This window comes from Suillus discolor (genome assembly GCF_016758755.1).
Source record: "Suillus discolor strain FC423 chromosome Unknown F5147scaffold_47, whole genome shotgun sequence".
Taxonomy (NCBI): Eukaryota; Fungi; Basidiomycota; class Agaricomycetes; order Boletales; family Suillaceae; genus Suillus; species Suillus discolor.
In genome coordinates, this window is record NW_024541294.1 from 111,512 (window position 1) to 138,109 (window position 26,598).

A 26,598-nucleotide genomic window follows, 5' to 3' on the forward strand; every position below is an offset into this window, starting at 1 on the left:
GGTACTGGACTGTGCAACTTCTATGATATGGTATGCGGTTCATTTGACGCTGTGTCTGACACCCTTCTGAGCTCACTGCTGGTAATATCGATATGACTATTTATCACCAACTCATCATGGTATATTTAACATTGTCTCTGTTACTTCGGATCATGCCAGCACAGTGAGCTCAGCATTAAGTAGTACTTGCATGCTTCACTCGAGCAACCAGCCTTGGATGACATTTGGGCAGACATAGTGACATATTATTGCTTTATGGCTACTGGAATGTGATGGTGATTTCCAGCCATAGCAAAAATGTCCAAAGACAGTGTCGAATGAGAAAGCTGCGCAGGTCCAGTGCCATTCTGGGGTATCTCGCCCCGACGAAGTATCGTAATAGGCAGCCTAAGGCAGGACCCTGTTGTTTGGCCAGCTCCACAACTAAACAAAAGCGGTGAATGAACAAAAATGGATTCTGGCCTATTGATTTGAAGGTAGCTGTTATACACTAGCGAGAGAACAACGAGCTCAGTAGTGTTATGAAACAAAACTATATTGGTAGTACCTAGCAAGAGAACAACAAGCTAAGGTAACGTTAGTACAAGATAGGTGCGAGACGGAGACGATGCATACCTCAGTAGTGTTATGAAACAAAACTGAGGTGTTTGTACGAGGACGAGCAAGACTAAATACATATCGTAGTGATTAGCTAAGTCGTACCGGAGGATCGACATGCGGAAGTGTCATGCGGTGCAGATTCCAAGAAGCTTCTAGAGCGTATGGTGTCGAAGGTGAACAAGATAAGAGATGCGCGAGAGTGGTAAGGAAATCATCTAATGTAACGTAACGCACGAGAGTGGTAAGGAAGTCATCCAACGTAGCGCAACTGCTAACAGCTGTAAATACATTCAGATACTTGTGAAATATTCAAAGTCGTCATGTGATGGCAGAGCGAGTTAACGAACCAGCAGCTCGATCACAATGCGAGGAATGCAATAGACCTCTTCTGCATGAGGAATGAATCTACGATGAGAGACGAAAATTGATATTCTACCCCGAAGCGAGGAACGAGTGTAGGGTTAGAATTAGGACTTTGCGGCAGCGGCAGTGCAGCACGTGGCCTCTCTTGTCTCTGCACCACGCAGTGCTTGCGCCACGCTCAAACGTGCCTGCTGCCTTCTGCTTTTCTTTTCCCCACCCACCACTCCCTTATCCTCGCAGCCTACATTGCTACTGGTACCTAAAGGTAGTCAACTTTAACTACATACTAGTACTACATCCCTCTTCATGGGGTCCGGATGGCTGGTACCTAGACCTGCTGAGTTTGAGGCTGCGAGGATGCCCACCCGCCCTCGCAGCTCACCTCGGCTCTCTCTCGCACAGGTTGGGGCCGCCATCGGGGCCGGGTTGCCCCTGCGGGGCTTCCACCCAAAAAGCTATCTGCTCAATAAAGCAAACATTTCCTTTCATTCTCGTTACCGCTACTAAGACCGCTTCACGACAGCAAACGCAAAGTTTTTCAACCGACACATTGTGCACTCAGAAGCGAGATATCCAAATGTACGCAGGTAAAGTGGGGCAATTACGGAGGATAATGAAGGCACCCACAGACACGTAGAGAGAGCACATCATTAATTCATAAAAAAAATCCGACTGACGGTTCAGGAAACATGCAGGATTTGACCAAATATTCTCCTTGCCATCTGCAAAATTAAGCAGGTCTAGGAGACAATCATTCGGACCCGATGGATGGACAAGCAAGAACATCTGTTGTCAAGTTGAGTTACTGGGCCTTGCCTGCCATAACTGGAGCAGCATCTCTTGTGTGATGATCGACGAGTCGCGAGTCTGACTAACCCCTACTACGCACAGCCCGGTTATGGGACCCAGACAGGGACTTCTGATAAGACATCTTGAATCAGGTTCCTTGGTTATTCGTACGTTCAAGGAATGATCAGAAGTGTTCTGCGCAATGGAAGCGTGATATTTGTAAAATAAAAAGTGGTGGCAAAGGCTGCCGATCAGTAAAATTCTTCTACAAAATTTTCTTGTGCGACGCGCGGAATGTCAAGACGGAGTAATGAAAAATGTTCATTGAAGAAGGAAATCGTACCCGATAGGTGCCAAAGGCAACAACCACAGCATCATTCGAGAATGAGTGATTTCGATGCTCCCTGGGTCCTCGTCTCACACTTCTGTCATAGAAAAGATTGCGCAGTCCAGTTGATCGGATGCAGAGAGATGTCTGAAAAGAACATCGACGAATACCATCAGATTCCTTGATTACTCGCGTGTTCAGGGGGACTACTGAAAGTGACTTGTCGTCCGAAGGTTTGAAATTTGTAAATCAAACCGGAGGTAAAGGGCCGCCGTGAAGGTGACAGCTGTACAGTCTATGGTTCTTCAACGCGCCCACAAGCCACACCTTTGCGGAGTGCCAGCCTGAGAATTCCATGCGAGCCTTTCGCCTCTATGGAGATAAAACTTGATACCATAGCAAACCTTGTTTATTGAGATTGCAACCGATACGTGTTGGATACATGGCAAAGAAAACAAGAGGGATCAAGCAGGAAATTGAGGGATACATGATTTGGATTGAGAACTCAACCGGCGGACTCATGTCGAAGGTGATTACATAATTGTCGTTGTCACGAACTCGGTCAATTTATCGTTTACAGTGAACCGTGAGTCTGGCTCTGCCATCAACTTCGTTCAACTACTTATCGATTATCAATCGTGGACCTTGACTTGAAACATTTAACAATGGTATTTTGCTAGTTTAAAAGCTAGCTCAGGTTTGCGTGTTCTGATTCTCAACCCACTTTCTTCTCTATCTGAGCCTCCGTAGCCCTCATCATCATGGCCGACAATACTGACGCCACTGTACACAAGACACCTCCCCGTAACTCTACCCTGTCTGCCGATTCGGAGGCTGGCCTCAAGTCCACACCACTCGCAGTCGGTTCCGCTGCTGTCAGCGAACATATCAGTACTGTTGGCGTTGAGTGCGTCAAATTTTCCTTTTGTTCTCGCCACGATCACCCATATCAGTAAATTTCGCAGAGTCAATGATGTCCGCCCATGGATCGCGAGGGACGTCCAAAACTTTGAGAAGTGTGAGGCAGATACGATGCTGCAAGAACTCCTTGCAAGATGCACAGGTTCCTCTCAAAACCTTTCTGGCAGCCAGAAATCGAAGCTACTCGAAACTGCCCTCAATGCTGTCCTGCCTATCTGCAATGTGGGGGCTGTAGCGCAGGAGATAAAGGGACACCTGACTGATTTGTAAGTCAGCATTTCGAGCAGTGCGAAAGAAGACTGACGTTATTGTCAAGTTGTGATATCGAGCGCGAACCATTGTCATATACTCCTTTCGTCAAAGCCGCCAACTGTGCGCTCCGTGAACTAAGCAAGGTGAATGTAGATGGAATACCTGCGTTCAAGATCGACGACAAGACCAACGTTCTACTTCATGTCAATGATCCAAAGCCCATATACCAGGACCACCAGGACAAACAGTCCGAACGCAAGCCTGACCTTGTCGTCGTCTCTCATGAAACTGCCCTGGGTAAGAAATCACACGAAACGCAAGAATCACAGGTTTTGACCGAGACGGCGTGCAAATCGCCCAAAGACAACTTTCAATGGACCGATATTCGATCGACATTGGAGTTGAAACGCACCCGGAAGTTTCTGACCCATCCTCCGTCCGCTTATAAGACCGATTACGTCGTTCCTTCTCCTTCTGCGCAGTATATGGAATATAGGAAGGACGCGAACGGCCCTGCTAAGCCAACAGGTTCAATATCTGCTACTGGGTCTGCTCAGACCCCCCACGAAACATCGAATGAGTGTAAGCTGTAGTATGTCCGTTTTCTGCTTTCTTACTGACATGTGCGAGGTAGTAAGACCCTCGTCGCAATTGAGCAGAGGAGTCAAGCGCAAGCGAGGCGGCAACGATGAAGATCGGACTGAAGAGAAGGAGCCGACAAAAATTCCTGCTATCGTCCAGAACGGCCTCTACGTTGCAGAGATGTTCGCGGCTCATATTGCGCGGCAACACGTCATCTCCTTTATAGTGAACAGTGAGTTGGTTGGATGCTGTTAACCTGGCGTCAAAACTGACAACTGCTTCCAGACGACAATATTTACATCTGGGTTTGTGATCGTGAAACCACGATTCAAGGCGCCGCCATCAACTTCGTTCAGGACCTTCCACGCTGGTTGGTCTTGCTTCTCATCATGCAGCGGATGGGATACGAACAGTGGGGCCTTAACCGGGTGTTTGAACCTGAGCCCGGATTTTCGGGCAAAGTGATGGTTGAGGTTGAGAATACCCAAATCGACCTTGAGTTGGATGTGAAGTCTAAGGAGCGCGTGACTCATTTCGGTATACGCGGACGTGCAACTACCGTATTTCCGGTAAAGAGCAAGGCACTATCAGATCTGCAGCGGGATCCGTGTTTTCCCAACGAATCTTCTGAACTGGTGGCCAAGCTCTATTGGCCAGAAGAGACGCGTCAGAGCGAGCCAGACATCCTCAACGAGGTCTACAAGATTGCACAGACAGATCTGGATGTGCGAGGCCACGTCCCAGAGCTGGTCTGGTTTCACAAGTTTGAAGATACATCCACGTCCAAAATCAGAGTTGCACTAGGACTAAAGGACGCTGAACAGGCCGAACAGGGCAGCCGCGTCCTGTACATCATCGTATTCAGAAAGCTCATCCCAATCACGACGCTTTCTGGCGAGGAGTTCCTTGCCGCATGGTGGCAAGTTGTGAAGTGTAAGTTTTTTTCCCCTTCTTCTGCTCTTCATCATTCATCCGCCACTCGCCAGGTCATCGCGCCCTCTGGAAGGGAGGCGTGCTTCATCGGGATGTCAGCCCTAGTAATCTCATGGTGTACCGCTTACGCGGCCAATACATAGGCGTTCTCAACGACTACGACTTATCATCGTTCAAACGTGATGGTCCCAGGGGGCTCGAACGCACAGGCACGGTACCATTTATGGCCGCCAATCTTCTCTCGCCAGCAGGCATAGCAGGCAAGGTCGAGCACGTGTATGCGCATGATGCTGAATCGTTGATCTGGGTCCTCACCTGGGTCTGTCTTCGGTATGAAGGGGGCATACTCCTCAGCAAAAACAGACCACTAGAAGAATGGCTGAAAATGGATGCTTCTATGTGCGCAGACAAAAAGGCTGGCTTTTGGTCAGCGAAGATTGGAGATGTGTGTCCATCCGGATCGCACAAAACGTCCTGGAAGCTTGTAGAGAAGTGCTTTGATGGGATCCACTCGCTTTACCTTCCATCAGGGTACCGCAAACTCACCGATGAATCGGCTTTTCAGTTGTTACTTGAGGGGCCTATGCTAGAGCATGAGAGTCGTAGGCGTACTTATAGTTGAGGTAGCGCGCCTCTCTTACAAATCGCTTTGTAGAATAAACAGTCGTAGGCGAGAAACGGTCTTGTGTACTACTATGATTTTGTAATGAACAGAATGGTGCAATAGGACAATCATGGAGGCTAAGCGCGCGCATTTGAGAACACGTTGCACATCATCCCCATCATGACTTATGAAATGATGTTTGTAGATAGATATTTGCATAATGGATAGTCAATTCTCTCAAGCTCTCTGCATCTTCTGCAAATCAAGTAGGTCGAGAAGACGATGATCCCATGGAGGGACAAACAAAAACACCTGTCGAGTGGGCACTAGGCATTAGTACCTGCCAAGGCAAGGACTAAAATTGCGCCTCTTTTGTGCTGATCAGCAGGCCGTAAGTCTCGACGCGCTCGCATTGGACGCGACATTCACCTCGTGGGCTCCGACCCGCGATTTCAGGGACTATAAGACGAGTGATTTTGAAGCTCACCAAGGGAGCAACCGGGTCCTCTTTTCACACTTCGATTCCACAGGAGAAATATCACGACTGTGGAAAGCAGACAACTTCTGATAAGACCGTTAGATTCCTCAATTGTCCGTGTGTTCAGGGAATAATCAGAAATGGTTGACGATAGATCTATCAAAAATGAAGACCGCAGATATAGTAGGTCAGTGGACTTTGGCGAAAATTTCTTGTGCGACGTGGAGAACATCAAATAGACCCATAGCAAATTATCAAATGTGAAGGAACTCGTACCCAGTAGATGTCAAAGGCCACAACAACAATACATATTTCGAGGGTGAGTGATTTTGAGGCTTCCCGAGTGTCCCTCTCTCACTTCCATTCTATAGCGAAAAATTGCGCAGCTGGGTTGCTTGGAGGCATCCAGACAAAGACATCTAGAAAAACCATCAAATTCCTCGCGTGTTCAGGGGGACTAGAGGTGACCCATCGTCCGAAGGTTCGCGATGTGGAATTTCAATTTTCGAAGGTGGAGGGTCACTGTGAAGGTACTTAGCAACTGTGCTATTAGCCCGGTATGTTCAAGGTACTCCTTTGAAGTTGCAGACTGGCATCAGTCCCTGTGGCACGGCGTGCGGAGCGCTAAAAAAAATACCCACAGCAACTTGATCCTGTCAATTTACATAAGTCAGCGGGAAGCAGGATGATCGAAGTTATAATTGATACATGCGAAATAAAACAGCAGGGGTGCATATTTCGGGCTAGAGTGTTAGACGTTCTGTGGTAAACGCAGCCGTGATCAAGAATGGACTCAGCTTTTGGCTTCAACTTCAAGTTGTTGTGTTGATGAGATGATTGATTGTTTGTTGTGTGCTATTGAAACTGGCAATTATGAACCGTACAGTCGTAGCACGAACCCCACTACCACTGCCAGTGGGCGCACTCATTTAACAGCAGTTGCATTGGGTGCGCTGTCTGGCTTCCTTTTCTTAGCGACAGGGGCTGGTCGTGGACTTACGGTACTAGCCAAGGGCCTGAAGGGACCAGTATTGGACTGCGAAGGCATATTTACATGCGGCCCTGCCTTTCTCATAGTGGATGCAGGACATGCACATATATCTGATCTGTAGAACACGGCAAATATGATTGCTTCGAATGGGACAAATACTAATAGCAGCGCAGTTTATTCTGAGTGACTTTATTCGAGCTGCAAGTGGACTGAATGCACATTGCGTCGATCAACTCCACAAATCACTAGTATATCGCGCGTCAGTGTCAACGGCCATACTCCACCGATGCGAAAGCAAAAATATAGCTCACTGTGCAAAAATTCAGATCGCTCTGTCATGCAGGTGAGTCATGTTATCAGGTCCAGGAAATGCTCATACTCACACATAGTTTCAGAGCACAGCGTTTATTTTGGCATTGTGAGTTGCTGTTGCACCACCCGCCACATCCATCTGTATCACTGATAGAGGGGATTAGGGTACGGACGATAAGTCAGCGTGGTGTTATTAACCTATGTTAATAATCAAGTACTTGCGTAGGGTTATTAACTAGCATGTTATTAACATGTTATTAACTATCACGTGACCCAAAAATCGAAAATTTCGCTACAGGTACTACCAAATTTCGCTCCACTCGGTGTCCATGCCTTCTAGGTCAGCATCATCCTCCGCAGAATTGTCTTGAGCACTACCAAAGCCGTTGATAAGACTGTCCATGCGTTCATTAAACAAGGCCTTTGGTAATCATTGTGTCAAACGGGTACTGTCCTTTCACATAGCGCTCGAACTGGTGCACGAAAGCTTCGCGAACATCGGCAGCTGTTTTTCCTTTGAGAGCGGGGTTGTGTTGGGACTTGAACTCGGCTTCAATCACAATCTTGAGGTACTTGAGAACTCGGACGTAAGTTGGCGATGTGAGGATATCGGGCACAGCTGTTGAAGGAATGCGAGGGATCTTGATTTTGAGAGAGAGCGGGTTATGCTGCTATGCAGGATTGCACCGCGAACATAACCTGTCTCATGTGCGATAAGAATAAGCATTCATCAAAGGTGAAGAGTGAGTAAACATACGTGGATCTAAGCATAAAGCTGCGAGATAGCAGTCGGCTGGTCCGTCTTCGAGCTGTTCACGAAAGTGATCTGCGAGGAACAGCGGAAGATTCGAAATTTAGAATGCGACCCACCAAGACCATGGGGGTCGACAGACTTATTAGCACCATGTCACCACCCCATGGCCGTGTGCCTGTTAATAACATATTAAAAACATGTTAATAACACACCTTTTTTAGCAGTGTTATTAACAACCGACTTTTCGTCCGTACCCTAGAGGGGATGGCAGAGCTTGATGCTACTAAAGTAGCGATGACGGCGAGGACAGTTGCAAAGGAGAAATGCATTGTTTGCGACTCGTGTGTGGGTTCAGGTAATTCTGAAGGCAATAGTAGGAAGACGGCTGGTTTTTATATTGTTCTCTGGAATTACTGTTGCGTGGACGTACCTTCAAATGGATACATATCTACGATTAATCCCGGCACATCGCCATATGATAGCTAGTTGGCACTACCAGGCAGATGGCAGAACCTTTCCGGCAGAACTTGAATGTTGCAGAACTCCCGCACATGTCAGGCTCTGCCAGTTCTGCCAGCAGATTTACCTCAAACTCGGAATAGTTCTGCCCAGCCGTAGCACCGCACGAACCCCAATTGGCAACAAAGCCATTAGTACTATAGCTAAACCTCACATTTACTTCACCGTTAATACGACATCTCGAATTCTTTGGAAGAGAGAGACGCAGGGTAACCACAAAGATGACTGTTGTTGAGACAAGTCAGAAGTTGTACTAGGCGAGCTGTAAGTAGGTGTTTTTACGTACCCAGACCCTATCGTAAATTTGACCCTTGATCTTCCATGAGTCTGGCTTTGATGGTGATTGTGTGCCTGTCCCTGTGCCGACAGTCTCGCTGTAGAATCAAGCCTAAGGTGTTACTGCACAATTGCTTGGAGTAATTTTTCCGCTCACATGGTGACGAGGGCCACGAGGCGACCTCCGAAACCACGAGATTAAGTCATAAACTAATCTGCAGCACAGTCGTACGGCCGGGAGAACATAACCTTGTGATGTCCACTAACGTTCGCCGTATTCCTGTAATTAATTCAGATTATTTTCTGAGCGTCAATGGCGTCTTCATCCAAAGTTATATCAAATGATGTGGTGACGACTCTACAGCCACACCAGGCTAGTGTTGTTGCTGAAGCTTATTCGTTCAGATGCCTTGAGTTGAGTTATGCATCTCATCGACCATCTTATAGTATGTACAGATCGACCTGAGTCACGTCCTACTAGTGAGCGAATCAGTCGATGTCATTGACCCCATCGACAATGATCTAGTTTATGATGACAACGGCATCAGCTTCAGTGTCCACTGCCCACTTCATCGAACACGGCGTCAGCTCTATTTATCGAGTCGTCCTCAACACCTAAGACAACGACTCAGATGGTGATACATGGCATGTGTCAGCAATGATTTAGAAACTGGATGAACACTCTCATCACCGCCAACCTGTCCATCGTATGTCAGAGAGTTGATATGAACACTGCACGCCCAAAAACAATTATTTTCCCTGTAATTTTCATAAAAACAGAGGCGCGTAGCGGGTCAAATCCCGTGTGCAAACAAACGTCAAATTGACCCACGTAAATTAGCATCGAAGAATCATCACCACTGGCAGGGAACACGGGAACAGTTGAAGATCGATCATCCCTGCTCAACGACAGTCTGGTTCGTGTCGCGGTTTGGGTTTTGGCCTTGATTGAAGCTCAACCATTTACCTATATCCCACAATGTCGGTAGGATGGGCGCAACGCGTTCTGTATATATGCGGAGTTATCAAGTTTTTTGATGTTAAGCGACGAGATGATGATCATGATACAGGGGAAGCATGACTAACAGCAACAAAGTCAATACGAGTCGCACAATGCTGCATCGACGTGTGTTCCGTTCCTACGTAGGGTCTCATTCATACGCAGTGATGCCCTTCCTGGGAAAGCCTCATTAGGATCGGGATTCGGCTTGCTCATCTGAAGTGCCGGATGTGGCATTGAACGCTTTGCGGCATTCCGAACCTTCTTGGATGAATATGAACTGCCATGAGTCCCATGACACATTATGGTGAGTGAGGGTGAATGTACAAACAATCCTTCGATTTCCGCAGACGAAGTGTCCTCCCAGGGGCCCAGAGTCAACTATCGGGGATCACCGCAACTACGATGGCAAATTCTTTGATGAATTCCAACGTTCGAAAGGGTGTAGTGATTGGGATGATGGACTACCTCACTACTTCCGCCAATTGGATAAAGTTGGATCCGACTTGTGCTAAGACCTGTGAGTGTCTTGCTCAAAACCGCAGAGGTGGGTGTGCTAGGCAATTTTTATATTTGTTAGCCTGTATCATTAGACGTCCAAGTGATGGAGCGTATTCGCCATGTGCTGCATAGGGAGCATCCACTTACTGTTATTATGCAGACTATTTAACTTCCTCTTGCCACTTCACAGGAAACCAATTGATGTCCAACTTCGACTCGTGTCCAGCTGGCAATGCTCGGGTCCTGTCAAATAATTTTTGCAGCGCTCGTCACCGACCCTGGGGGATGTTGATGGCATGATGTCCTGGACTGGGAATAGAGTTGATCATAATGAAATTGCGGACTTCGTCCCTGGAGTGGTGCCGCAACCTCGCTAACTCAACCATAGTACAAGCACTGACAAACAATCACATCATTCCAACTTATGTAAACTTCCAGCTCCGATGACCCTGCCATGACAGCCACGTAGTACAGTACGTTGATTCCCCTTGATCACTCTGTTTCACGAAGCTGAGACAGTGCATTTAGCACATTGCACTGCCATACCGTGGTAGCGTCTGGTCAATCAAAGATTTGAATTGCACTGGAATCTGGGTGCAGCCGAAAGTTTCGTTTCTCGTATCTGAACTGTCCGATTGTACAGATTGGGATCGTGAAGGGCTTGTCCAGCAATGCTTGTTCTAGTGGAACTAGACTTTATAGGCGTTGTCATGTTATCGAACTTCTTGCACCACCATTCGTTCATCGTGTTTCTGAACAGTACAATGAGCCTCGTGGGGTTGTCTCTAAGGAGGGCAATTGATTTCTCCGGCCTCAGCGTTCCGCACCTACGCTTTTGGCCAGAGCTAGATTTCCCCGATTCAAAATTTTGCAGGATTGGGACGTAGGAGCAGCCCGATGTGACTGTAGGTATCTCCATCAATGTGGTTCTACTGATGGGAAGCATCCATTTTCCCTGGTGCATCATGATCAGCGTCTGACCATTTTAGCGATACAATCTGGCTTTTTCCACCAAGTCACTTCCTTTCCGCATGGTTATAGCCTTTATGGTGTTCAATGCACTGTGCGGACCAAAGGCTATATATCTTAAACCTCCCAGTCACACTTCTACCTCTCAAGGTTCTGCGTCCGCAGCTGCATGCTCTAGTAATGACCGATCAGGATTCTGACTGTCCTGGTGCTCGACGGTGATTGTCAATCGCCGGCCTTTTCTATAACATCGTCACCTTCACGCTACGCCACTAGGATTCACCATCGCGAACACAGTTACTCCGGGTCTCCCACTCCATCGCACGCGACAAGGAGGCTATCATAAGCCTGCTTCACGGCATCCATGAAAAGCCGACTACTTCGATTTATGATAAAAACAACTGTCTCCCGTCTATTGGTCTAGCTAGGTTCCGGCTACCAGCGACTAGCGAACGATCGATCACGATATAAACGTCGACCAGCGGCAGCAACCTTCCTAATTGGTGTCTCGGGCTATAGATAGCATACCCCCCAAAACAACTTCTAGTACGCCTAGTGGGGACTAGCCTGCTCCGGGAGTGCCTGTATTTCCCACTTCCTCCGGCTGGTGTCACCCAGTTCATAGAGGCTCATACTTGTTTGTACCAAGCGCCGTTGATCTATGAAATCACCATTTGACTTGCGGGTTCAGTGCGTTCTTTGTGCCAAATACATGCGGGCGTGTGATTACATTGTCGACTCACCTTGATACTACAGTCCCTTCAAAGTCTCGCCTCCAGACCTCCTGCATGTTCATTGCACCGCCCATATTGGCTGTACGATATATATATCAAGCATGTACAAACATAACGTGGGATGAACTCAACCGCGCCGGAAAGTTTACCGTTGCACAGCCTCAGAGGCCTTTCTTATGGAAGGAGCTTCGCGAGCGCGAAGGAGCCTTGACAGCTCCGATCTTCCATTCATCTGACATATGCAGCTGTCAGCGGATTAGGCCGCTGATAGTAGCTTATTCGGTCCGCTGTGCTAACAAAAGCTAGAAGCTATTTATCTCCTCTATTATAGGAATCATCTTTAGCCCCCCACCTCAACCTACTATCCTACCATGCCCAAAGAGGTCGTGTACACTCTAGACGCTGTCCCTCCCCTCAAAACCTTCTGTGAGTACTTGTGTTATCGGATGTGACTGGATTATGACGATACATTCGTTCAGCTCAGGCCATCATATCTAAAGGGTTCGTGTACGTCTCAGGCAACATCGGATGTACAAACGATTTCCAGATCGTTGAGGGCGGAGTGCAGGGGCAAACAGTAAGCTCATACTTCCTATCTCTCATGAACCAATCGGTCACACGATGTTACAGGTTGCTGCCCTTGAAAGTATTCGCAAGATTCTCCACGCTGCAGGATCTGGACTCCAACACGTTGTGAAAGCGAACGTCTATCTCACCAATCTGGCGGATTTTTCTGAAATGAACAGAGCGTATTTGGCGGTACGTCTTGCTTTTCTCAACGGATATTTCAACTTGAGCTAAACCGCTTGACCTTGTCACATAGTTCTTCGATGAAAATGCGATGCCTGCGAGGACTTGCGTCGGTGTCGCTTCTCTTCCGTTGGGCGCAAGCGTTGAGATCGAGTGTGTAGCAGAACTTCCAGACGCCTGATATCCCAAGTAATGCATGAAGATAATGGAAGAAAGTTGTACAGTAGTGCGTTTCTATTCGTGTGATTTACTGCAAGTCATTGCAAAGGACTATGTAAACTCTGCGCTTCTGTACTGAATATATAGGCAATACATTAACTGTTAGCAATCAGCAAAATAACGATACTCAATCGAATCAAGGTCGTAATCAATACTTATATAAAGAGGATACAATACCATCAAGATCGCAGATCATCGTCGGGAATGGACTGCATAATTTGTTCTCATCATCATTGCCACCCTGCATAGCCTGCACGGACGTCAATCTAGAGTCCCGCAGCTACAGCGCTGCGCCACGCACCCTGCTTTGCTTTTAGACCCTGCAGTAGTTCGTATAGCTGCTGTCGGATTCGTGGTTGATACATTTCCAGTGCAGCAGGGCAAGGGTCTTCGCCTAAGCATGTCTCGAGCACAGCACGCAGTCGTGTGGGAATTTGATGCAGATCTCTGTTTACCTCAGGTATAGCCTCATTGATGAGAGAGGGGTATGGTAAAGACGCACGACGTGTCGACCCCTGATCCTTCAAATGCCCATACGACAGCGTTAAATCCGACTCCAAATTGCATGTAGGCGTCGCTGACTGTGTCAGGGGAGGCTCGTGAAGTGGACCATAGAGTGAGTGTGGATTGGAGGTTTTTCATTGATGCGATGAGCGTGTGTACAGAATTGGGGATGGAGGCGCTGTATTGGGGGCTGGGAATTGATGCGCTGTACTGGGGGTGGGGGATTGGTATTGAGGATGGGAGACATGACACCACGATACTGCACTTACAGCACTGTAGTTGCTTGCATATGAGCCCTGCCGCGTAGGCGTAGTAAAAGCTCCCAACCCAGTAGTAGGAGAAGTTGGATAATATTGATGCATGTCCGAGTTGGTCAACAAACGGATTTAGATAATTGATAGAGAAAACAAGGGAGTTGAGAAGAATACAAGACCAGCTAGCAAAGAACAAGGAGAGTGAGACTGGGGAGCTACAGCTTGAAGGTCAATATAGCACAGTAGGAACAAGTTTTGAGTGTGAAAGATGTTAGTCGTTACGCTTTTATCCTGATGAAAGACTGATTGATCCCGGCCATCTGTACGCGAGCTGTGAATAAACGATCCGGACATGTCAACTGACCGCACCCGCGCAATCAAAGTTGTAATCGATATCGATGTTCACGAAATGCAACATGTAACCAACACAGCAGTGAGTACTGCCATTCGTGGCACTGCGCCCAAAGTTATGTAAGCAGCACCGCTTTGTTTGGACCAGTAAACTAGCTCAGATCAGCGTCAACCATCGTTTGTCGCCAGGACATCCAGGAGCACATATTATATTATATTATCACTATCCCTCAGGGGGGACGTGTACACTCTCCGGCACCGACGTTGATCTTCACGGTTCAGAAGGCAGGCCTGAGGCTGGGACACGAAATGATCGGACAAAATGCCCGTCCTGAAACTGTATCTACCAGTGCACAGCCATTTTCACCAATCAAAATCATGGTTCAAACCAGTTCCTCTGAGATCCACATTCTAATAGCACGACAATCGCATTTGGCAGTTCAGTTGCACCCTGACACCAGTCACTTGGTGGCTGAAGGACATCCCAACATTCTGGAAACGTGTATCTACGGTTATAAAGTTCTTCAAGTCAGCTACTGTTTTTTGCTTTCACAGAGCTGTAGTGAAAGTGGGGCTTTGTCTGCGTTTAACCACCCAAATCAGTGAACGCCAAATGCAGAGGGACGAATTCACTACCCGGTCAATCATGCCCAACAGTGCCGGTGGCGCATTGGGTTAATACTAATCTGCCGTGTTGATCAGTGAAATGCGACACATGCTATGTTATAAAACACAACACCCCCTACCAGGCCGAACAGGGCTAGCCTTACCGCAATACGACGGAATTACTATTATCCTTTGATCATGGCAAATCTGATAAGATGGTGTTCCGCATTTGGTAGCAGCCTCGCTTTCAAACATGTACAAACATGCACCGAGTATCTTTGTCCTTCATAATGACTCGGATGAGGCCGCTTCAAGCGTCCATTAATATTGTCCAACTGTCGAGAAGTCTAATGACCCTGCATCTGATTTGCCAAAGTAATTCTTCCACAAATTTAAGCCAAGACCGCAGAATTGAAAATATGAAAACCAAAAATCTGCGAAGCTCCGCTTCCTTGCGTGAACGGGCATCTCGCAGAATTATGCTCATCTATTGATCCGTGAACAGTGAAGAGAAAAACTCTTTTTAGTTCATACCGGCCACTGCCTTATCACACGAATACAAAGGGTGGAACCCTGCAAGCAGCTGAACCCTTGATACTCATAACCATATCTCTGATATCGTGATGGCAATGCTGCTCTCCCATACTAACAATATCTTAATCTCATCCAGGAATCCAGGATAGGATCATTTGGCCGAACAAAATGTTTGACCTGCTCCACGTACGCTGTGATAAGAAATTTCAAACACGGGGACCCATGAGAATTGATATATCGTAAATCCATTGCACCACTGGGGAGCACACATACGAAAACCCTTTGTCGCATCAAGATAAATAAACTGTCATCCATCTATCTTCATTTGTGCGTAGCGCCCGTGTCTCGAGCTACACCAAGTGAGCCTTCAATCTCAGCGAGAAGACCGCTTTTATTGAACGAATCAGGCACATGGAATGGACATAAGCAATCTCATCTTAATCGTGATACGAAGATAGTGCAAAGATATGCAAGTTACAGCTGCCATCCAGGGGTCGCTGTTGGTCGACGCCGAGGATCCAAAGCTTGCGCATCTTTGAGTGACTCCGATATCTCGTTCCTGAACCCTTCCTGCAAATCAACATCAACATCAACGTCAGCGCTCTTGCACTTTGAAATATAGCTTACATTCGCCTTGAATGCTAAGAGCAGCGGTTCTACCGCTCTCCATGCCCATCCATACTCATCCATCATCCTGTCCCTCTCAGAAGTCGAACGCATGAGGAACCTCGCGATTCGCAGCTGAACGTCACGGTCCGGGATATTGTGATACTCTTCGATACTCTGCGGGAACTGCGCATCACGATGTCTCCGATTACTTTTTTCTCGCCATTTCAACTGGCGACGCTGAGTGAGGAGCGGGAGAAGGGATTTGAGGTAGTTGTAGCGGATTTGAGACAACGAATCGTCCATATCATGCTGGAAGCGCTTCATAGGCCGTGCATCGCTGTACAGCTCCTTTAGAGCATTGTCAGACTCGTCCAAAGTTGCAGATAAAGGAAGACGTACATTAAGGGCAGCAAGATAATCAACTTGGGTTAGGTCCTCCGCATCCACCCCCATCATTGAATCATCGATGCAGCTATACTTGCTAAGGACCTCTTGGCGGTATTCTGCAGCCTGGAACGCGGTAAGTAGTTCAATATCTTCTTGATGCTGCCTCCTCAGCTCCTTTATCTTATCGTCGACAATTTCTAGCGTCTCTTTCGGGGCTTCGTTTGGAGTGGCTTTGAGGTCTTTCAACCTGCAGAATCTCAGAAACCTAAACCAGCACACACAAAGTAATAAAAAAACTTACGAAGGACCATTATAAGACCCCTTGGATGCAAGGACGTACTGAGCAAAGTGATGCCTGCTAATGGCCAAGTCGTCTGGGTTAGTAGAATGGAGAGGGATGTGTCTGTCGCGAAACCCATTTTTCCCTTTGTTCGCTTCTTTCGGTTGTCGCAGACCACTTGCTGAAGCCATCATGTCTAGCAGGAAACCATGGACCTGGCTTTGTAAGAATAGCAATTAGGGTGAACTTCGAAGCGACATGTGCCAGTATATGTGGCAGAGGTGAAATTCTAATCCTTTATCCTTTGTTATTCAACATGATTTATTGCCGAGCCCGAGGTGACAGTCGTCACGAGTCTTGACGGAGTTCGAACACTTGATACTCTCATCAAACACACGAACAGTACTAGCCTACTAGGTCGTTCCTCTGCAGGGATGACATTCAAATATCATGCAATGTCACTTACATTCTCGATGAAATACTTTGTCATGCATAGCCTGAATCCTGATCAACTCGTATAGCGAGGGTGCAGTGCAAATATTTCGGGTGACCGGAAGGTTGCAGCCGAGGACAAAGAATACGCTCAGCGGGATCCTTATACCGGTCATTCTAGTAGCCCATCTTCAAGTTCGTGTGTCTTAGCCTTCAATATTCCGATACACATTCAACTAGTCTTTGTCCCATACGGTTTGCTTTATACTTATCCTCATCATGACAGAATCAGGCGATCCTACCCAAGCTCTGCACGCCACACAGAGTAGCCATGCTGCAGACTCTTGCCAGTGTATGTATCCGCCTTGCATTACTGGTAGCACCGCTGAACTTACATTGTACAACACAGAGCAACTTGAATCGTCAACCGACTCTGAAACCTATCAACTCAGAGGACAACCTTTCAAGGTACAGAATCACCTGCAAGGTTGATTCTATGTACTATAGAGACGACAAGAAATTTACAACACGTGCTGCTGTTCTCTCAAATTTGGGTTTTGATCTGACGGACGTAGACCTCAGTATGTGACAGTTTGAATTCTCTAGTTTGCCGATCTCGGATGCGCCAGCAGAATCGACTGTTCAACAGTTCCAAGCAGTTTTTATAGGGATGCCAATAGGCTGCTTGCTGTGTTTTACGAACTAGACAGAATGGGTTAGTATGGGAGTAACTAATCGACAAGACAGAATAAACGTGTCTCTATCGCTGGTCGGCGATCATGGAACTTCTGGCTATAACAGACAAGGGCCACATTCCAGCGCGGCCGCCTACAACCAGGCGCTCATGGTTGTCCTTCAACTGCACCCCACCAGATCCGCCGAGCTTTCCATCAACTCGGTCCTGTTGGTATCCTTGCTTCGTTCTCTACATTGCACCTTCGATACCTAATTGGCACATACTGTACAGTACCATGGCTTTGCATCATAAGCCACTGATTCTTACATAACACACGATACTTATTGTACGGAGTCTCGTCGTACCTGCTTCAGCGTTGTTCCACATCTCGCTGAGGTATGTCAGTCTTACAGTTCATAGTGGTTACATTTACTGACTCGTACCAATCAGAACTTTCCGCGCTCCGAGTCACATTTATCCAACGGCTGAACATAAAACATTGAATATTCAAACTTCCGAACTCGAACTGCTCTCATCTCTTTGCTCGATCAGACACAATCACGCAAAATGGGAAAATATGATTATATTCCAGAATTGACGGATGCAGACTCTTACCGGGCTTGGCGCCGTGCTGTGATGCTAGCTCTAGCTAGTAAAGGGTTATGGAATCATTGTACCAATGGTACAGATCCCAATGACGTCGCAGAGTACGCTAGCACTATGCCCACAGCAGCCACTCCTGGAACGATTACGAGTGCAGAATGCGCTGCAATGAAGGAATGGATCAAGGACGATGCGCAGGCAAAGATCATTATCGAATGCAGACTCTCACCTGTCATACAGAACATGCTTGGCGAGAAAATTACAGCTCGTCAGCAATGGGACATTCTGCATCAACGATTTGCCCGCCTCGACATCACTTCCCAAATCGAATTGCGCAACCAGCTCTTCTCTGAGAAGCTGAAGGATGCCGCCGACGCTTTACGCTATCTCAGTGTCTTTGAAAACGGGCGTCGCCGGTTTGTTGAGATGGGCGTCAGTCTCTCAGACGAAGAAGCTATTTGGATGCTACTGCACGGCTTACCGGATACTCTGCAGTGGGTGGTATATAGAAGTCTAACCATGGGGATTTACCTCACCGCCAACAACTCCTCCATTCCTACTACACCCTCCGCTTTTCCAAAGGTCACATTCGAGGATGTTGCAGTCACTTTCCTCGCAGAAGCGAATTATCAAGCAAGTCAATTGAAACTCGCGAAGTCCGGGTCTGAGTCTGCTAGCACAGCATCCTACTCACCCCCATCCTCCTCGAAAGTCAAATGTGTGCGACCAGGGGGTGGCATCAAGGGTAAGGCACCCTGGAGACGTAACAAATCTTCCCCCAAGTCCAAGAGAGAGGTCACCGCTTCTATCACAGAATCCAACTCCTCGTCCTCGTCCTCGGCCTCCACACACATTCCTCTATACCGGCCGTCTCCGCCATTGAAAGAACCCCACGCTGCCCACATCAAGCGAGGGGGTGGACGCAGCTGCAGGGGATAATATCCACAATAGCAATAGTACCGCACTCCGATCCCTCACTATGTATGTGCATGTCAGTATATAGGTACCTAATGTTGGATCGAGTGAATCCCCTCGGCTCTATCTCAGTGATAATGACAAACACCACGGTGAACAATTGAACGTATTCGAAATAGTCACTGTATACTATGCTATTTTGTAAATTGTGCGCAAAATATCGTCTGCGGGTTAGCATGTTTCCATAGGGGTTGAATTACTATTTTCGGCGAGGGTAGTGACGGCAGTGCTTAAAGGTTGTCCACCAACTCTTTCCAACTTCTGTCACAGGGTTGTCCACGTCAACAGATTTCTAGTTACCAGCGTTCACAGGCAGACTTGAGCTTTGTTCGAAGATCGTCGAGTCTTGACAGGATATCATAGCAACGTTCGCATGTGAGAGAAATCACAATCGCACTATTTCGATAGACTTCAAGCTTCAACTGCATCAACCAGTGTTACACCGTAATGACTACACGACGAGAGGCACACTTTCATGCTGTCTCGATAGGGCGCGTCCAGGGCACATCTATTGCCAGGATCAGCTCTCGTGATAATCTAGCCACACATCCACTCCTCTCTTCCAGTCCATCTACCATTTCCCCAAGTCCTACACCGGAAGCTCAGTCTTCTTCAATACCAAAGTATGTGCCATACACGCCTAGACAGAGATTGCCTACAACCAGCACCACTGCCCAACCGCCAGTTTCAGTCTCTCCGCAGCACCAACTCACGGGCGGTGCGACTAGCAAGCTCCAGCTGATGAACCTCAAGGCCGCAGCACAGGACATTGGCCTTGATGCTGCATGCCTTGGGTGGGTAATGTTAGAGAAACTAAGCCAAGATGGAGAGACAGAAGAGTGGGCTGAAATTTGGGGTGCCATTACCAAGGGCAAGGTGCGTTTTCATTGATTGTGACCATTCAGTTCACAGAAAAGTTTCGTAGGCGTCTCTACTGCTCCCACTTGAGAAATCCTCAGGACAGGAGAAGATCACGCCTGATTTCATGTCAGATCATGTGCTCATATGCAATCCTTTATCCAAAGAAAATACACAAGTGGTTACACTTTCTGGCTTGCGCGGACACTTATCTAGGTTTGTTTCCTCCTTTTTTTCGTTACTCAGTACCAATTTGACCTAATATATTTATTCAGCGAAAATTTGACGTTTCGCTCCTCACTCCCGCCCACAAAGTTACCCGATATCACACACTCATCTCTTCCCCCACTCCCTTCAATCCCATCAGACTCTGGATACCCCTCATATGCAGTCCCAGCACACAGCACCTCCATCCCAATTCAAGTTCGTCCACCAAAGCCACCCTTACCTCCGCGACCCACACCTGCTACCCAACCTTCACGCCTCGCCATGCCTTTCGCTTCTCTATTTGGCGCCAAGCCCATGACCACACCCCCAACAATCGCTGCTCCCCTCCCACCCATACAGACGCCATCAATACCTCCCCCAGAGGATCATCCCATTCTCATCAGTGCATTCAGTATTTCCCGTGCGGTATATCGACATGATGTGATGCGAGACGTTCTTGCTGCGCTTAAGTCCGAGCTCACATCGACTCTTGAAACGGCTGGTGTCCCAGCAATGATCATCGAGCGCGTACAATCCTTTGCGTCCCCATTGCTTCCGTTTGTGAGAGGTCCTGCTGGGAAGAAGAAACTTCACGATATTGGCGCAAGCCCAAGTAGACACGGAACATGGGCCGTCAATCTCGATGCAGGGAAAGATCGCTCCGAAGAATTGGCCGAGAAATTCCAGGAGTTCTATCTGGAATTGGAGGGAGAAGTACGAACTGAAATTGAGAAAGAGAAAGGCGAGGCACCGGAAGAAGAAAAAGAGTCCAGGGTTAAGGAGCTCGTTGAGGTGGTGGAGGGGGCTCTATCTACCTTGTTTTATGATCGGTACGTGAATAGTATGGAAGAGTCAGTTTTCCTGTTCCAGTGCTGATTCCTACTAGACTATTCCTTCCATCTCACTCTGATGACGCCTCGCATGACGAAGCACTATCAAGCCACATTGCAGCTCTCAACGTTCTTGATCTGGGGCTCGAGCATCTTGATGTCGATGTTGGCAGCGCTGGGTCCGAGATCGACGTCGTAGTCCGAGCGTGTGGAGAGAGTAAGTTTATTAATCCATCCACATGTACTGATGATTCATTGATATTTTCACAGCGTTATCTCAGCTAGACGTTTCCTGTAGATCTCCCGGTGACAAAGCAGCTGTGCTGGTTGCAGTGCACAAGCTCATAGTAGGTGAGTGAGATGCGCATATGCATGCGTGATATGTGATTTCAATTACGGAAAGATGGTCTTTCCCGCCTTCCTCCGATTAAACTCAGCAATGGCGAAAAACAGCATGAGGAACACGCGCCGCTGCAGCGAAAAGCGACTCCACCCCCAGAATCGATCGAAGTTGCGGATGTCGCGCTCGTTGCTTCTCCCGATGCGTTATCCTCACCCGATCTACAACCCGATGGGGATGCAGCTCATGGGTCACCCGAGAAGTCGTCTCTCTCGCCTAGTATCTCATTCCCACAGGCGCCATATTCGACTACAGTACTCTCCTCCATCCCCATCCCACCTCGCGCTTCCTCGCCCCAACCGACCGTCTCCCATGTCCAAGAGCCGACGACAGTATCAGGCGATGTCCTCCTCCCACTTCTCATATTTGCCGTTGTCAAATCAAACCCCGTACGCCTGGTCTCGCACCTTCTGTTCACGCAGCGTTATCGTAATGCTGCATTCGCTGGTGGAGAGGAGCGGTACTGTTTGATCAATTTGATGGCTGTCGTGGAATTTCTGGAGAATGTGGATCTTGGTGCTGTGGGTGTTGGAGGTATTGGTATTGTTAGGTGGGTGTTTCACCTTCTCGATCATAGATTGCCTACTTGAAACCGCTGTTTCTTTTTTCCTGTGTTCTAACATCCATCCCATTCGATGCGCTAATATTTCTTTCCACAGCACCGCGCACCTCACCCCAATTCCAATCGTGCGTACTACACTTCCACCAGATGCGCCTGTAGACGCACCTGGTGGCCTCCGCGGACGCGTAGAACAAGGCGTCGACGCCATCGCAGGGTCTGCTAATAAAGTCATCTTCGGTGTCGTTGACAGCTCATTCGGCGTACTTCGCTCATTCTTACCATCTGCCCCCACCTCAGCATCTGCCCCCTCTTCAGCATCTGCTCCGACTCCAGCGTCTGCCCTAACCTCGACATTCACGTCTGCCCCCACCACAGAAACCAGTGACGCGCGGTGGAACATGGGGCTGTTGAGGCGAGAGAGCGGGTTCTCGATTGCGAGTTTGGTGCCAGGGAGGAAGGGAGATGGGAAGGGGGAGGGGGAGGATGGGCAGAGGGAGCTCGTGGCGGTATCCTCGCGCCCGGGTTCCATACGTTCGATTTATGTGAACGAAGATGTGGGGGTGGAAGGGACGGAAGACGAGAGTGAAGCAAGTGACGACGATGAGGAAGACGATGAGGAAGATGAAGATGAAAGTGAGGAAGAAGAACATGCTCATGATGCAAAAAGCATTCGAAGCTTCGAGAGCATGATGAGCGGGAATAGCGGGAAAGCACGAAAAAAGAAGAGGAAACTTGCTTCGCTCAGTAGGAAGAGCTTGACGGACCGGCTGGCGCAGGTGCCAGGGCTTTCAAGGCTGTCAGGAACGGATGTACACAAGGTCTGTCTTTGCTTATTCATGCATTTAAGTCATCGCTGACGTGCTCTATCTATAATCATTGATCTTCATCCTGTCGCAGACGGTATCACCCCCAATCACACGCTCCTCACTGTTGCTCCCCTCGCATCACAATCGCCTCGACTCACCGCCATCATCGCGTGCGCCTTCTCCCATTTCTATACGGCTTCCTGCGCCTAGCAAGCGGTTTATGGAGTGTACGGAGGATGATTTGAGGGTGTCAGAGGTGGGGGAGTTGTTGAGGGAGTATAGACGATTAGTGGAGGGTGTGCGGGCTATGGGTGCGTTTGATGAGTGATGTTGGGTGGGTATGAGAAGAGATCGGTGGTCTGTATGTTCTTCTTTCGCAAGAGTTGTAATTTACCTGAGCCGAATTATCACACAGGGCATTACTTCACTCGAAAACTTGAAATACTTCATTTGACTTGGTCCCATGCTGTCCCGATGCCTCGCAAAGTCTGTTCTGCTACTCCGAAAATTCGTTTCCTAACCTCAAGAAGCTCTGCATCTCGATAGCAGGGTGGAGTCATGGGTGAGGGACCTCGCTAGAAAAATAAACATCTCTGAAGCGAATCCACGGGGGATCTCTGCTAAGAACATTATTCTAGGAATAACCTCCACGTCTCGCTAGGTGGAACACGTATTTTGTTGTCGACTTTTGCAATCGAAGTTTGAAATCAACAGGTAGCAGCAAGGCGCCTGACGTTGTGGAGCAGCGTAAGACAGCAGTGAAGCCCACAATCTTCCCGCGACAATTGATAGTAACTGGTGATGAACACGCGACACTGATCGCCTGTGATTTAAACATCGGGGAATCTCTCACCCAAGCCATCATGCCTCAAAGCTTACTCCAGCGGGATCCTGAAGTTGTTCGAATCACATTATGGTGGACGCAGGTGGGTAAGCTAGCATTCGGCGTTACGCAAGCCACACAGGCCGCAACCTTTAACTAGAAGGTTCAATATGTCACCACTGGCAAGTAGGATTCTACTTTTACCGTGACATCTTTGGTTGACAACTTCGTTGCATAACCCATGTGAATCAGGAAATCTTCGTATCTGCCACGTGAACCACTGCATTAAGTGCGGCGAAGGTCGTTGACCATGGGATGAGGAAGGTGATGACTTGGATGCATACTACTTGCAGGGCCAGGTGAAAATGGAGTGCCAACACCACCACAAAATAACTTACCTTTCTGTATCATGCAACGTTGCTATTGGGATCTTATTCCCGATGAAGTAGTAGTTTGCATGTATGGACTCATACAGGATGAACGTTTGGACCATCTTGTCCCTGGACCCGACTAGGGTACAGGTATAACGAAAAAAATCCTCTGTCCAATGATCGCTACCGGCCCGTTAGCGGTCCGCTCGGTTTGCTTGTTTAGGACCACAATTTCTCGCGCTCTCCTTTCGCCCCTTCATTGAGGGGCCTCATGTTCTTTCATCTTCACATCGACCTGATATGGCCGCCTCCTCGTCGTCTGCTGTGCCCTCTGCGCATGAACTCGTTCCACCTGCATCTCTTGTTATTGCAGATTACCATATTGCTGATGAAGGTGTTTCTGTTGTGTCTTCCTTTCTGCTCCGGAGATTGTTTGAGTATCAAGGAGTATCGAGAGCGCGGTTCGCCGCTTCTCAGCAGTATCCAGCTGGAGTATTCTTGGCGGTGTCAGCCCCGACTGTCCGCCATGTCATTGATCATTTTCCCATGATGACCTGTGCTCATTTCGATGATTTTGGCTCGGTCTCATTCGCTGTCTGTCAAGGCGTCTGACACCCATGATTATGTTCGTGATTTGCTGCGAGTTCACATATGTAATGACCACTGCGGTAATTTACTTTTTGTCTTCAAGCATTTGTTGCACGTGCGACGTCGTTTGACCCGGAAGTTCTCCCTGACCCCTTTCTTCAATCGAGCAAACAGACGTGCGCTACTGCGAAGGCCAAGTCCCATGCCGTTCGTTCTGACACGGAGCGCATTGTTACTCGTCAACAAGACTCTGCGGCCCATCGACGTGACTTTGATTCTGATCCTCTTGTGGAGGATGATCTTCAGTTCCCTACAATTTGCACGATGGCTGACAAGATTAACATCATCGCTGAATGGCAGGACAAGATGTCCCCTGCCAACCAGAAACGTGGCGCTTATGCAGTTTGTGCATATAATGTTCGCGCTGCTGACCTCGTCTCTGTTGACTTATCCAGATTTCTTCTCAGTCTCCTGCAAAATGAATGCTTGCCGGAGCACACACTCCCACGATCCTATGATTTCGAATTGTATCAACACGCCATTTTGTATCCTAAGGGTATGACTGATTGCTGGTCGTTGGTGCCTCTCTTGCTTTGTCCTTCTTGTTGTGGATACTTATTATGCAAGCAACCGCGTCAACCTCAACTCGTTAGCTAACTTTCAATACTATGCATGAGCGGTTGCCAGACGCTGTCCGTAGTGCACTGAAAAGTGCCTCTCTGTATGACCTCATGTTGGTCTCGCGTGCACGTGCGCCTCATGTTACCCATTTTTATTCGTACAAGTTCCAAGCAGGTGGCTATCGCCAGAGCGAGGAGTCGTCTCAATGGTATAACCAAGGGAACGTTGCTATTCGGCCGCAAGACTCGCCTCAAGTGCAATCCTTGTTACCTCCCTCATATGACGACATCTGTGATGCGGTTTGTGTCGTTTTTACCGGTCATAACCAGTCACCCACTCACGAGACGTTGAAAAAAATGCAACCAATTCTTGTTACCAAGAGCATTGTCAAGACCCTGATTGATTTTTTGACAGCCAGGAATCTGTGGTATCAGCACAGTGAGGTTTCTATTGGAATCCATCAACCCGACGGGAAATAACGGATTGCGCCATGAGGGAAACATCTTAGTGATGAAAATGAGGCAGACGGATGAGCAAGAAATCATAAACATGACAGAGAAAGACAAGGTGTTCACGACGTTCCTGCTGAAGGCGTAAGTTGTCATATAGATAAAGAAGAGACGTACACTGACAGGATAGCAGGATATTGCAGGACAGGAGTTGGATGGAAGGGCATTGAAAATAGAGAATACGAAGAAAGTCTGGTGGAGGACTAAGCGAGGCACGTGACACAACAGGATGGGGGAGAAATGGAAATTATGGATTCAGAATTAAAAAATGATATTAATATTGGCTGAGAGAAAGGGTTACGTTTGGAAAGTGTCGGGTCCAGGTATACCCGTAGGGTTATTGTATAGTACTTCGTAAACTTCTGTAGGGGTTCATATCAACTCTAACGGTGGTCCGGGCTGTCTGGCCGACCCAGCTAGTGGACAATGCCGCATCAGTGCCACACTGACACGTCATTCCACTCTATGTTGCACCAAATCTCAATCATGTGTCACGCCTGCGTCAGTGCATTCAAATTCAAAGGCGGTTGAACTACAAGTGCGAGCCCACTCAGTGGTTGAGTTAACTTAGCAGAAGTTCCATCCTGACCGGTACTGCGGCTATCGCGGCATCGGCGACGCACATCATGGCCCATGGTGAACTTGAACCAATTCGAACTGTGGCATGTCCTTCGCCACCCATACATCTGACTCCCAGGTTGGCTGCATTGCTTTTATTTCAGCTTTCAGTGCAAATTGTCCTCGCAAACAACTTAAATTCCCTCCCAGTGACGCACGTTAGCATGCCGAAATCTTCGGGTGAGCAAATTTAATTTTTGTACAAGGCCTACAAAGTACTTTTTGTGATGCTAATTGGTTGATTCTACTGCTCGGCTGCTGCCACTGATGACAATAAGACGAGCCAGCACCAGTCCGCTACTTCTTAAGACCCTGCACA

The 26,598-nt window shown here is 48.0% G+C and overlaps 7 protein-coding genes across 7 annotated transcripts; 4 read left to right on the forward strand and 3 right to left on the reverse strand.

Annotated features, from left to right (window-relative positions):
- The first annotated feature begins 2,659 nt into the window (after window positions 1-2,659).
- Window positions 2,660-5,541, forward strand: F5147DRAFT_289470 (uncharacterized protein). Its single transcript, XM_041429053.1, has 6 exons — window positions 2,660-2,987; window positions 3,046-3,267; window positions 3,318-3,835; window positions 3,888-4,067; window positions 4,121-4,768; window positions 4,822-5,541. Exons 1-6 carry the CDS (start codon window positions 2,842-2,844, stop codon window positions 5,388-5,390), a joined length of 2,283 nt encoding a protein of 760 aa, XP_041290204.1. The 5' UTR covers window positions 2,660-2,841; the 3' UTR covers window positions 5,391-5,541.
- A 2,022-nt stretch (window positions 5,542-7,563) lies between these two features.
- Window positions 7,564-8,236, reverse strand: F5147DRAFT_776272 (uncharacterized protein; the record flags this gene model as incomplete). Its single annotated transcript, XM_041441835.1, has 5 exons — window positions 7,564-7,772; window positions 7,841-7,852; window positions 7,911-7,979; window positions 8,047-8,082; window positions 8,149-8,236. The coding sequence occupies 5 exons, from the start codon at window positions 8,234-8,236 to the stop codon at window positions 7,564-7,566; spliced, it is 414 nt and encodes a 137-aa protein (XP_041290205.1).
- A 3,635-nt stretch (window positions 8,237-11,871) lies between these two features.
- Window positions 11,872-13,175, forward strand: F5147DRAFT_289581 (Endoribonuclease L-PSP). The gene is made up of 4 exons (XM_041429054.1): window positions 11,872-12,332; window positions 12,386-12,483; window positions 12,537-12,665; window positions 12,730-13,175. Exons 1-4 carry the CDS (start codon window positions 12,278-12,280, stop codon window positions 12,835-12,837), a joined length of 390 nt encoding a protein of 129 aa, XP_041290206.1. The 5' UTR covers window positions 11,872-12,277; the 3' UTR covers window positions 12,838-13,175.
- F5147DRAFT_580915 (uncharacterized protein) lies at window positions 13,142-13,628 on the reverse strand (the record flags this gene model as incomplete). The annotated part of the gene is made up of 2 exons (XM_041431576.1): window positions 13,142-13,322; window positions 13,378-13,628. Coding segments are annotated over 2 exons (432 nt in total), but the record flags the coding sequence as incomplete, so codon positions are not given.
- Window positions 13,629-15,319: 1,691 nt separating this feature from the next.
- F5147DRAFT_639186 (uncharacterized protein) lies at window positions 15,320-16,699 on the reverse strand. The gene is made up of 4 exons (XM_041432999.1): window positions 16,422-16,699; window positions 16,133-16,367; window positions 15,752-16,081; window positions 15,320-15,694 (listed from the first exon to the last, which is right to left on the reverse strand). Exons 1-4 carry the CDS (start codon window positions 16,592-16,594, stop codon window positions 15,599-15,601), a joined length of 834 nt encoding a protein of 277 aa, XP_041290208.1. The 5' UTR covers window positions 16,595-16,699; the 3' UTR covers window positions 15,320-15,598.
- Window positions 16,700-19,328: 2,629 nt separating this feature from the next.
- Window positions 19,329-23,257, forward strand: F5147DRAFT_289610 (uncharacterized protein). The gene is made up of 9 exons (XM_041429055.1): window positions 19,329-19,962; window positions 20,012-20,160; window positions 20,220-20,981; window positions 21,038-21,198; window positions 21,252-21,332; window positions 21,385-21,931; window positions 22,041-22,761; window positions 22,841-23,110; window positions 23,165-23,257. The coding sequence occupies exons 1-8, from the start codon at window positions 19,534-19,536 to the stop codon at window positions 23,075-23,077; spliced, it is 3,087 nt and encodes a 1,028-aa protein (XP_041290209.1). The 5' UTR covers window positions 19,329-19,533; the 3' UTR covers window positions 23,078-23,110; window positions 23,165-23,257.
- A 2,005-nt stretch (window positions 23,258-25,262) lies between these two features.
- F5147DRAFT_580991 (uncharacterized protein) lies at window positions 25,263-25,631 on the forward strand (the record flags this gene model as incomplete). The annotated part of the gene is made up of 1 exon (XM_041431581.1): window positions 25,263-25,631. The coding sequence occupies one exon, from the start codon at window positions 25,263-25,265 to the stop codon at window positions 25,629-25,631; it is 369 nt and encodes a 122-aa protein (XP_041290210.1).
- Between the last annotated feature and the right edge of the window lie 967 nt (window positions 25,632-26,598).